Source organism: Ovis canadensis, chromosome X (assembly GCF_042477335.2).
Source record: "Ovis canadensis isolate MfBH-ARS-UI-01 breed Bighorn chromosome X, ARS-UI_OviCan_v2, whole genome shotgun sequence".
Taxonomy (NCBI): Eukaryota; Metazoa; Chordata; class Mammalia; order Artiodactyla; family Bovidae; genus Ovis; species Ovis canadensis.
In genome coordinates this window covers 118280289-118292358 of record NC_091727.1, presented here as the reverse complement: position 1 = coordinate 118292358, position 12070 = coordinate 118280289, and the positions used below count along the sequence as shown (strand labels likewise).

Genomic DNA, 12070 nt, shown 5'->3' with positions numbered 1-12070 from the left:
TCTGGACATTGCTGGATGGCCTGGAGGGATGGGGTGGTGAAGGGGTCTCTGGTTGAGAACCACTGCCCTAGCTAATGGAGAGGCCTCAGTAAATTTTTGATGGTGGCAGAAAGTGGCCTGATGTAACCACTACTTGAGGAGGATTGAGTTTTGGAAATGAGAGTTAAATATACTGAGGTTGAGGAGAAACTGTACATAGCCCTCCTATTAACGGAAAATTACTGGACTATTTTGGTTATAGGTTATAATCCTGAAAACAGGGTGATGGCTGTATGGGTAGAAGAGAGAGGGCAAAACATTTGGAAAAACCTGAAGGAAAGACTAGAGGTTCCTGAACTCAGTTTCTTGCATTAGGTATCTGATTGAAGAGAAGCTGCCCGGAAATCTAAGAGGTCACTATTGAGATGAGAGAGGCCTGAAAAGGGAGGGTGAGCATAAGGATGGAAACATGGGGCACTCTGAAAGATGAATATTGTGTTCCTTAGGATACAGACTTGTCTGACCATCTCTGTCTTTCCCAAGCCCTAAATATTGAAGTGGTGGAGAAGGTGCTCAGTGAGGTGGTTTTTGGTTGGCCAGTTGACTGAGTGAGTGAATGAATGGGTGAATGAAGGAAGGAGGGAAGGAAGAAGAAAGACATTTTACTTATTGGGTTGGCCAAGAGTTTGTTCGGGTTTCTCCATAAGCTGTATAGAAAAACCCGAACGAGCTCTTTGGCCAACCCAATATTTTGCTGCTTGTATCATTTCTCTGTATACACGGATATATTTCTTCTTTCTGATGTTAATGTGTCAATCAGTAGAGGCAGGGTGTTAGCACTTTGAAGAAATGTACTGTGAGGATGTTAGAATGCAGAACTGCCTCAGTTTGTGGATGGAGCCAGTGTAAAGCCAACCATACATAGAAATACACTTTATTGAACCCCGTTCTCACTGCAAAGTGATGGCCCACTTTCCCCTGTAAAACATACGAATGCTGGAGGCTGGTAGGCCAGTCTCCAGTACCTCCAAACATGCCTGCTCCCTAGCCCAGTTGTTGGTTTACCAAGAGTCGGTCACCTTTATTCGAAAACCTGTTGATCCCAGTTATACTTGTTATCTTTAATAGAGTATTTAATATTAAAGGAACTAACAAAATCTGAGTGCCAAAATAGAGATGTGTATAATTGACAAAGTCCCCTATCCCTGGAAGCATGTGTTTGAAGTGAGCTTATATTCTAGTGAATGTATTTATCATTACTTAATTTTCGGTTGTTTCACCTTTGCAAGTTATATCATACTTTGATTTTCATAACTAATAATGACTTATTTTAGTGTTTGCATGCCATGGAGATCCAAGTCATGATACAGTTTCTACCTGTAATTCTTATGCAACTCTTCCAAGTTCTCACAAACATGACCCATGAAGATGACGTTCCTTTCAACTGCACCATGTGAGTTTCGGTGTTACAATATGAAGAATCAACTTTTGTTTCCTTTTGCATTTCTTCATTTATCTTCCAAATGAGAACCCCAAAGGCAGAAGCCTAATATAACTTTTCTCTATAGTTTCTTTCTTCTCGGACTGAGGGACTCACATCCCCAGGGATAGATGGTACCAGAAACCACAGGATAAGTTTACTGTGTTTTCCTCAACCAGCGGCTCTAAAACTGCTGCATGTTAGAGCAACCTGGGAAGCTTTTTAAAATCTGTTCCCAGACCATACATCATACCAGTTAAACCTGAATCTCTGAGAGTGGAACTCAGCATTGGTTGTTTTTTCTTCTAAAGTTTCCACAACGATGCCCTAATGCAATGGAGTTTGAGAATCACGCCCTTGACCAGTATTGTCCAACAGAACTTTCTTCAGTTATGGAAATGTTCTGTACCTGTACTGCCCAATATGGTAGCCATTAGTCATATTTAGCTGTTGAACTCTTGAAATGTGGCTGGTGTAACTGAGGATCGGAATTTTTCATAGTAGTTAATTTGTTTACATCACCACTTGTGACTAGCAGCTCTCACATTGGACAGAGTGGCCCTAGGCCATTAGTTTTTACTCACAAGAATAAGAGTGTTCTTTTTATAGGAAAACAAACAAGGATATATTTGTAGAGTAGGATGCAAAATGCACTTAATTTTTGAAAATAAAACGGGTTTAAAAAAATTATAAGCTCACTGCTGGGTGTTTCCGGCTTTGCTGCTTCTGCTGTTGCCACAGCGTCTCTGGAGCCTCAGGGTTCAGGCTCCACACACCCACATACTCTTTGCTCTTCTCTGCTCTTGGGGGTAGTCTGGTTGCTAATTTAAGAAGCATTATTCTAGTCCAGTGGTTCTCAAAAAACGTGATTCCCAGACCAGCAGCAACGATACACCTGGAAGCGTATTAAAAATGCTAATCATGGAACTTCACCCCAGACCTAAAAAATCAGAAACTCGGGGAGAGGGGTGAGCGCTCTGCCCTCCAGGTGTTTCTGATGCATGCTAAACTTGCAGAACCACTGCAGGCTTCATAACTTTAAAACTTTCTATGAATCTTAGATTTGCTTCCAATTTTAGTTCATCTCATTATACCTGCTCTGTCTTGCCCTTCCCTTCCCCCCGTCTGTTGACATGTTTAACACTTTTTCCTATTCTTTTCCTTTGATTTTTACTAGAGGGGATTTCAATATTTACCGTACTAAAGGCTTTTTACTATATGGTAGCTGTGAACATACTTCAAATGAGATTTAGAAAGGAGATGAAAAGAAATATCTTGGTTGCCAAAATAAAACATCCTCCTTTGGAACCAAGAAATGTATTTTACAAAGCCCTGAACATGTTACATGCTGAAATCTTTGTTGGATCCAAACTAAGATGCCATTTAATACTTTCATTATTTAGACAGTATTAGGTATTTTTAAGCATTAGATATGCTGGTTTTATCTAACAATCAAACTATAGTGTTTTGTGGTCTGACGTGCTGGCTTTTGTGAATGTTGTTTCAGGGTTCTCTTACATATCGTATCAAAGTGCCATGAAGAAGGCTTGGATAATTATTTAAGATCCTTCATTAAGGTTTGTGGAGTAAGCTTTCTTTCTCAGCATTTTGTCTTATGAGAGAATTTGGTCTTATGGTTCATTCTCTTTGATTGTAGTATAGCTTCCGACCTGAAAAACCCAGTGCTCCTCAGGCCCAGCTGATACATGAAACTCTTGCGACCACAATGATAGCCATACTGAAACAGTCTGCAGACTTTTTAGCAATAAACAAATTGCTCAAGGTAAGGACACAGAGACATGCTTGCTTGAGGCCCTCCCATTCCAGGTCTAGAGACATGCTTGCTTGAGGCCCTCGCATTCCAGGTCTAGAGACATGCTTGCTTGAGGCCCTCCCATTCCAGGTCTAGAGACATGCTTGCTTGAGGCCCTCGCATTCCAGGTCTAGTCTGTCATCATTTCCTCAAGTGACTCCCTCTTTGCCCAGCACTTTGCCTACGTATGCATCCTTTCCCCCCAAGTTCTCCATAGAAATCCTTCATTCCCTTTGCCCTCCCCACCTACCCCTTGCTCTCAGTCAAATGCATAATAGAATTTTGGAGGGTATAGATCTGGGCGAGAATGCTGTATTCATCACACAATAGTTCTGTGACCTGGGGCCTGTTAGTTAGCAGTTCTGAGCATCCACTTTCTCATTTCTGAAATACAAGTAAAGCATCTAACATGTTGTTTCTGGCACATAGTAGGCACTCACTCAAATGGTGGCTCTTATTGTCATAATTTTTACTATTCCTATTAGTAATGGCGTTAGTCACTCAGTCATGTCCAACTCTTTGCAACCCCATGGACTGTAGCCCTCCAGGCTGCTCTGTCCATGGGATTCTCCAGGCCAGAAAACTGCAGTGGGTTGCGATTTCCTTCCCCAGGGGATCTTCCCAACCCAGGGATCAAACCTGAGTCTCCTGCATTGCAGGCAGATTCTTTACCATTTGAGCCACCAGGTATCTGCTTGAGACTTCCCTGTACCCTTCAAATTCTACTTACACAAACACCTCTGCTACTTGGGCTGCCCCAGTGCTGTACGAAGGGCAGGGTTGGGTCCCTCACTGGGTGCAGGCTATAATATGATTCATTGTCCATAGAGAGTTTAAAAGCAGTAATAAAGTAAACTAAAAGTTGGTTTGTTCTTATCACCACATGTAGGCAAATCAAAACAGTGTCAGTGATCAAATACCCCTCTCCACCAAATATCCTTTGTGCATCACCAGCCAGCCCTGAGGCATACTATTACCTTTTTGCCAGCACAATTTGAAGATATTCTATGGGACTTGGATAGTCAGTAGCGATCACTTTAAAACGTTATTAAAGTTCAGAGATAAAATCCATAGTGATTTGTCAGCCTTTTATAAGCTTCAGGGATTTGGGTAACAATTAAAGATTGATTTGTATTTATTTATTTATTTTAGTACTCATGGTTTTTCTTTGAAATTATTGCAAAGTCTATGGCCACATACTTGCTGGAAGAGAATAAAATTAAGGTAAGTAGGCTGAAGAATAATATTTAACATAGACAAAGAAGGCTAATCTTATTCATAGGTAGCTGTGATGTGCAAATCCTCTTTTATATTTTAAGGACTCTCAGTCTGTAGCTTTTTTCAGTTTTTCTTTAAAAAAAAAGGTGTTCATCTGTTTTCAACTTCAGAGGCTCACCACATAGATTCTTCCTGTGAGATATTTGCCATATTAAGTACATTATCTTTGAAGCTTTCCCTTTGTCTTGTGGCTTTAAAATGTCAATTGTCCAAATTATTCATTAGGAAGGAGAACACATACCAAATCAGAAAGAACTATTCTCTTAGAAAGATTGAAGGCATGTACAAAATTAAAAACATTTTATGTAAAAAAGACAAAAACCAAAATCTCTTTTTATGTAATGCGTGTGTTCCTGGAATATGCTGTACATAGACCTTTAGTTGTATTTTCAAACTCCTTCAGAAGTACAAAGAAATTTTAGCTATAGGCATTGAAAGCTAAGACTTTGTGAAGTAAAAAATAATCACTTCATATTTACATTTTGATCAATATTTCCACAGAACAGGTTTACTGAAATTAAGATGCATGGATACATGTATACTTTGTGTGTCAGGAAAAAGTTGGAATGAAAAACGGATGTGTCCGTATCTCAGGAGCATGATTCCAAAGTTGGGTCAGAATGACCTACTCTTGTTCATGATTTCAGTCAGTTATAGTATTACAGGTCCAGATAGGTGCTGTAATGATCTAAAGTATATATTTTAACTAGCCATGTCTTTTTTAATTTGGGAGAAAAAGTATACTCCAGTTAAAAACACATTTATATACAGTATGTGTTTGAAAATAAAACACTGATTTGGACCTTTCACAACTCTTTTTTTTTTTTTCTTTGCCGATTTAAATGAAGCTTCCAAGAGGCCAGAGGTTTTCTGAGGCATATCATCATGTCTTACATTCACTGCTTCTTGCAATAATTCCCCATGTGACTATTCGCTATGCAGAGATTCCGGATGAGTCCAGAAATGTCAATTATAGTTTGGCTAGCTTCTTGAAGGTGAGTTAAAGGCATCCAGAACATGGTAAGGAATTATTCTTCACCAGTATGGTCTTTAAAGCTAAAGGAAAGCAATTACCCACTTTCTAGAGACTCGGCTGGGCTGCTGGAGGAACTACTGATTGAATTAATCATCAGTTCAGTTAAATAGCCATGTTTGATTCCCCACCCCCAATGGCTAATTGATTAAATCAGAGGTCCCACACAGGAGCCTTAGCCAGGAGGAACATCTTGCTGCTTTTGCATGCTGTTTTTCAAATATATTCATTTGAATGCCTTTCAGTTCAGTTCAGTCACTCAGTCGTGTCTGACTCTTTGTGACCCCATGAACCGCAGCACGCCAGGCCTCCCTGTCCATCACCAACTCCTGGAGTCTACCCAAACCCATGTCCATTGTGTCAGTGATGCCATCCAACTACCTCATCCTCTGTCGTCTCCTTCTCCTCCTGCCCTCAATCTGTCCCAGCATCAGGGTCTTTTCCAGTGAGTCAGCTCTCTGCATGAGATGGCCAAAATATTGGAGTTTCAGCTTCAGCATCAGTCCCTCCAATGAACACCCAGACTGATCTCCTTTAGGATGGACTGGTTGAATCTCCTTGCAGACCAAGGGACTCTCAAGAGTCTTCTCCAACACCACAGTTCAAAAGCATCAGTTTTTTGGCACTCAGCTTTCTTTATAGTCCAACTCTCACATCCATACATGACTACAGGAAAAACCATAGCCTTGACTAGACGGACCTTTGTTGGCAAAGTAATGTCTCTGCTTTTTAATATGCTATCTAGGTTGGTCATAACTTTCCTTCCAAGGAGTAAGCATCTTTTAATTTCATGGCTGCAAGCACCATCTACAGGGATTTTGGAGCCCAGAAAAATAAAGTCAGCCACTGTTTCCACTGTTTCCCCATCTATTTGCCATGAAGTGATGAGACTGGATGCCATGATCTTAGTTTTCAGAATGTTGAGCTTTAAGCCAACTTTTCCACTCTCCTCTTTCACTTTCACCAAGAGGCTCTTTAGTTCTTCTTCACTTTCTGCCATAAGGGTGGTGTCATCTGCATATCTGAGGTTATTGATATTTCTCCCAGCAATCTTGATTCCAGCCTGTGCTACTTCCAGCCCAGCATTTCTCATGATATACTCTGCATATAAGTTAAATAAGCAGAGTGACAATATACAGCCTTGATGTACTTTTTCTATTTGGAACCAGTCTGTTGTTCCATGTCCAGTTCTAGCTGTTGCTTCCTGACCTGTATACAGGTTTCTAAAGAGGCAGGTCAGATGGTCTGGGATTCCCATCTCTTGAAGAATTTTCCACAGTTTATTGTGATCCACACAGTCAAAGGCTTTGGCATAGTCAATAAAGCAGAAATAGATGTTTTTCTGGAACTCTCTTGCTTTTTTGATGATCCAGTGGATGTTGGCAATTTGATCTCTGGTTCCTCTGCCTTTTCTAAAACCAGCTTGAACATCTGGAAGTTCACGGTTCACGTATTGCTGAAGCCTGGCTTGGAGAATTTTGAGCATTACTTTACTAGCATGTGAGATGAGTGCAATTGTGCAGTAGTTTGAGCATTCTTTGACATTGCCTTTCTTTGGGATTGGAATGAAAACTGAGCTTTTCCAGTCCTGTGGCCACTGCTGAGTTTTCCAAATTTGCTGGCATATTGTGTGCAGCACTTTCACAGCATCATCTTTCAGGATTTGAAATAGCTCAACTGGAATTCTATCACCTCCACTAGCTTTGTTCATAGTGATGCTTCCTAAGGCCCACTTGACTTCACATTCCAGGATGTCTGTCTCTAGGTGAGTGATCACACCATCATGATTATCTGGGTCGTGAAGATCTTTTTTGTACAGTTCTTCTGTGTATTCTTGCCACCTCTTTGCTTCTGCTAGGTCCATACCATTTCTGTCCCTGATTGAGCCCATCTTTGCATGAAATGTTCCCTTGGTACCTCTAATTTTCTTGAAGAGATCTCTAGTCTTTCCCATTCTATTGTTTTCCTCTATTTCTTTGCATTGATCACTGAGGAACACTTTCTTATCTCTCCTTGCTAGTCTTTGGAACTCTGCATTCAAATAAGTATATCTTTCTTTTTCTCCTTTGCTTTTTGCTTCTCTTCTTTTCACAGCTATTTGTAAGCCCTCCTCAGACAGCCGTTTTGCTTTTTTGCATTTCTTTTTCTTGGGGATGGTCTTGATTCCTGTCTCCTGTACAGTGTCACAAACTTCCGTGCATAGTTCATCAGGCATTTTGTCTATAAAATCTAGTCCTTTAAATCTATTTCTCACTTCCACTGTATAGTCATAAGGGGTTTGATTTAGGTCATGCCTGAATGGTCTAGTGGTTTTCCCCACTTTCTTTAATTTAAGTCTGAATTTGGCAATAAGGAGCTCATGATCTGAGCCACAGGCCACTCCCAGTCTTGTTTTTGCTGACTGTATAGAGCTTCTCCATCTTTGGCTGAAAAGGATATAATCAATCTGATTTCAGTGTTAACCATCTGGTGATGTCCATGTGTAGAGTCTTCTCTTGTGTTGTTGGAAGAGGGTGTTTGCTATGACCTTGAGGTGGGGCATTTACCTTCTAGGTTGCCATGGTCTATACCACTCCTTAATAGAACCCCTGACACTCTATACATTTAAATCATTTCTCTGACACTGTTGGCCTTTGAATTTGTAACTCTTGAACTAAAAGCACATTCTACATGTTGCTAATACAAGCACCATCTACTTGTTGCTAATACATGTAAATGAAAATTGCTAATTTAGGTCAGTAAGATTATTTTGAGACATACCACAAACTGTTACACTTACAAAAGATAGAACATTTCTCACTGCTCTGTTTTGTCATTCTCTGTATGTAAGGAGCAATGCTGGAATACAGTTGTTCTAGAAAGTGGGTAATAGCAATATTTGATTTATTGCAGAGAAGGAACCTAGATTTGTAATGCACTTAGTTCTTACTTCTTTCCACTCCCCATCTTCTCAGAGCCCTTCATCATGTCTCAGCCTTATTTTAAGAACCTTGCAGTCAATAATCTAGCCAAGCAATTTTAAAATCTAACATACCCTTTTTTTTTATTAAACATTCACACTAGGTTTCAGATCTCCAGAGTGTGATTTTCTAATGTAAGACCTCTCTGCCAGAACTAAAATAAAGTTTTAATACTATTACATGAGCCCTTTTGTGTATTAAAAACCAACCTCATATCTTTTTAAAGTAAAGGTGAGACTATCTGAAATATAAGATCTCAGTTTCTTTTATGGAGTTAAAACTTGAAATTTGCTATGTTAGAGAGTAGAACATAGTTGATTTAATAGCAGTATTGACCTCATTACAAGTCAACAAACATTTGTCTGTCTCCTATGTGAGCGTCCAAAGATGAGAGAGGCTGTCTCTGTAATTATATTCCAATACATATACATGATAAAGTGTGATGACTATTATACTGAAAATATAAACAACAAAATACAATAGGAGAACAAGAAAGGGAGGGATTGTGACCAGATCGTATGAACAGAGACTAGAAGAAGAGTTCCCCAAGACAGGGATGAGAGTGTTGTAGGTAGAGGATTCATGAGCAGAGATGAGATATGCGTGTTCAAGAATCATTTTGGGATGAGCAGGAAAGTCATTGTGTAGAGTTTAGGTTGTCTGGAGACAGAGGTGGAAAGGCCATCTGATGCCAAATGATGAAAGGCCTTGAATGTCAGGCTAAGGAATCTAGATTTCGAGCTGAATACCATGGAGCTATCTTCCAAAGCCTTTGAAAGAAGTGAGGAAAAAGCCAGAGTCAAGACAACCAGTTTGAAGACTAGTCCTTCCCCCTTGTCTGCCTGGCAGAGTCCATTCATCTTTAGGCTCAGCTCTTCCCTAACCTTCTCACAAAGGGCTGATCACCTCTGCTGTTGTTTACCCATCCTTTCCATACTTCTGTAACTTTTTATTGTGCAGTGTTTTCATTATTTATTTGTCTTTACCATTGGAGAAGACTAAAGACCGTGGGTTATTTATTTGCCTTTGTATTTCTCTAGAATGTCTCAAACCCAGTAGATCATCAAAATGATCTTGGATGAGTGGTAAATATAAGCCCATCTCATTAATCCAGGTGAGAGTTGATGAGGCAGGGAACGTTGAAAGGAGAGGTGACAAGATGCAAATAGCTGGTTAATCAAATATTGAGTTGCTTCTATTTCCCAGGAATGTTCTGGGTACCATGGGGAACATAAACAACATATTATCCTCTTTAGGTGAGAACAGCAAAATAATAAGTAAAATACAAGCTACTATAAAGTGTTTCAAGGACCCTGTAGATTAATGAACATGGGCTTCATCGAAGATGGACTTAATCATTGAAGAATGGGCAGGATTCTGTAGAAGTAGTGATAGAATTGCTAGCTAGACCTGGTATGAGCAGTGACTCGGAAGTGGGAATGCACAGTGCATCTTGAGGGGGTAATAAATAGATAAAATGGGAAAAAGAAGTTTGGGACAAGATTGTGGTTTACCTTGAATGCCAAGCTGAGGAGTTTGAAATTATATTAGAGGCAACAGGGAACTATTGAAAACTTTTGGGAAGACAGTTGACATGATTAGGGCTAGGACTTACAGATTAATCTGGAAGCAGTTAGATGGAAAGATTAGTGGCAGGAAGACAGGTTAGGAGGATAACTGCAGTTGTACAGTTGCAAGGTAATGAAAGCCTTAACTAGGAGAGTGACAGCAGGAAAATATGAATAACTAAATGGCTATCACACAAGAAGAATTTTTTGTAGGCCAAGACTTCACAGAACCCAAAGGAAAACTTCCCTTTTGGCCTGAAATGTTCACATAGGCAAGCCCCCCTTTCAGTAGCTGACTGACCACCCTATAGTTCACTTTGAGCTTTGGAAATGAACCAAAATAAGGCAGTATAGCTAAATAGGAACAGGAACGTCGCTCATTCGTGTCCGACTCTTTGCGACCCCATGGACTGTAGCCTACCAGGCTCCTCTGTCCATGGATTTTCCAGGCAAAAGTACTGGAGTGGATTGCCATTTCCTTCTCCAGGGGATCTTCCTGACCCAGGGATCGAACCCAGGTCTCCCGCATTGTAGACAGACGCTTTACCGTCTGAGCCACCAGGGAAGTCCATAGCTAAATAGATTGCATATATATATGTAAATATGTGCATATATGTATTTGAATGTGTATATATATATATATATTTCAAATATTTATCATATATATATAAGAAAATATATATCTTATTTTCAAAATAAGATGTTATATATATACATCTTATTTTGAAAACAACACAGTTGAGTCCAATGATAAGTCATTTGCTCTTTATCTCTTTAAGGTCGTGTAAATCTTTGAAAGTTTTTCTGTTATCTGTAAAAGTGAGAATATCATCCCCTTAATGTGGAAAAAATTTTAAATGTGTTGAATTTTAAAAACTTGACAGACTTAGAATTAGGTAACTAACTGTTCATTTTGATTTGGTTTCTATAGCGCTGTCTGACCCTAATGGATAGAGGATTTGTTTTCAATTTGATAAATGACTATATATCTGGATTCAGCCCCAAAGATCCTAAGGTAAGTTACAAGGGCATAACTATAGTGGGTGTCAAACATTAGAGTGTGAGACCAAGGGTGATATGTATTCTCCTCTGGAGGGTTTGGAGCTGCTGTTTTCTTATAGGTACTTTGAGTGTAGTTGTACCTCAAAGCAGAGAGTAATGGATAGGGTTTTGAGGGTCCCATATAGTCATAGTCATGGCTAAGATTCATTACAGTGACGCAGTAAGGATGCTCAGCTGGATTAATAAGGAGGAAAGACATTAAGTGGAGTCCTTGGCAATCTACGTGCATGCTTCCTGAGCACCCTCCCTCCTGTTAATGGGCACGCAGAGCACATCCTCTCTCCAGCAGTGAAAACTGAGCCACATTATGTGCAATGTTTCTCTTTAGGGAAGCCTGTTTGAGACTCAGAACTTAGGATTTTTATTGGGGCTAGTTATGTGTTGGAGGGTGGTCATAATTCCAGAGTCCTGGAAAGGAAAGACAGGGAAGCAGATGTTCACCATAAATCACATTGTTTGGATGGTGCTGAACAGGCTGGCACAGAAGGCACAACCTTACCTTGTAAAGAATGTTGGTATCAAAATAAAATTTCCCACACCACAAAAAAGAAAATCACATGCCAATATCTTTGATGAACATGCAAAAATCCTCAACAAAATATTACCAAATTGAATACAATAATACATTAAAAGTATGACACAACACGGTCAAGTTGGATTTATTTCAGGGATACAATGATGGTTCATCATCCACAAATCAACATGATTTATCACATTAATAAAATGAAGGATGAAAATACAATCATCTTAAATAGATATAATACGCATGTTCCTGGAATATGCTGTATTCCTTTAGTTGTATTTTCAAACTCCTTCAGAAGTACAAAGAAATTTAGATGCTTAAAACACTTTTGACAAAATTTGACATCCATTTATAAGAGACTCCCTCAACAGTGG

General features: G+C 39.6%; 1 protein-coding gene across 2 annotated transcripts in view; it reads left to right on the top strand.

Annotated features, from left to right (window-relative positions):
* The window catches only part of LOC138931197 (dedicator of cytokinesis protein 11), a 213172-nt gene that overhangs the window by 117591 nt on the left and 83511 nt on the right, over positions 1-12070 (top strand). For both annotated transcript variants that reach the window (XM_070292122.1, XM_070292121.1), the window contains exons 24-29: positions 1314-1432; positions 2967-3036; positions 3117-3242; positions 4425-4496; positions 5399-5545; positions 11043-11126. In XM_070292122.1, the coding sequence (XP_070148223.1) occupies positions 1314-1432; positions 2967-3036; positions 3117-3242; positions 4425-4496; positions 5399-5545; positions 11043-11126 (618 nt within the window). The remainder of the gene's footprint in view (positions 1-1313; positions 1433-2966; positions 3037-3116; positions 3243-4424; positions 4497-5398; positions 5546-11042; positions 11127-12070) is intronic.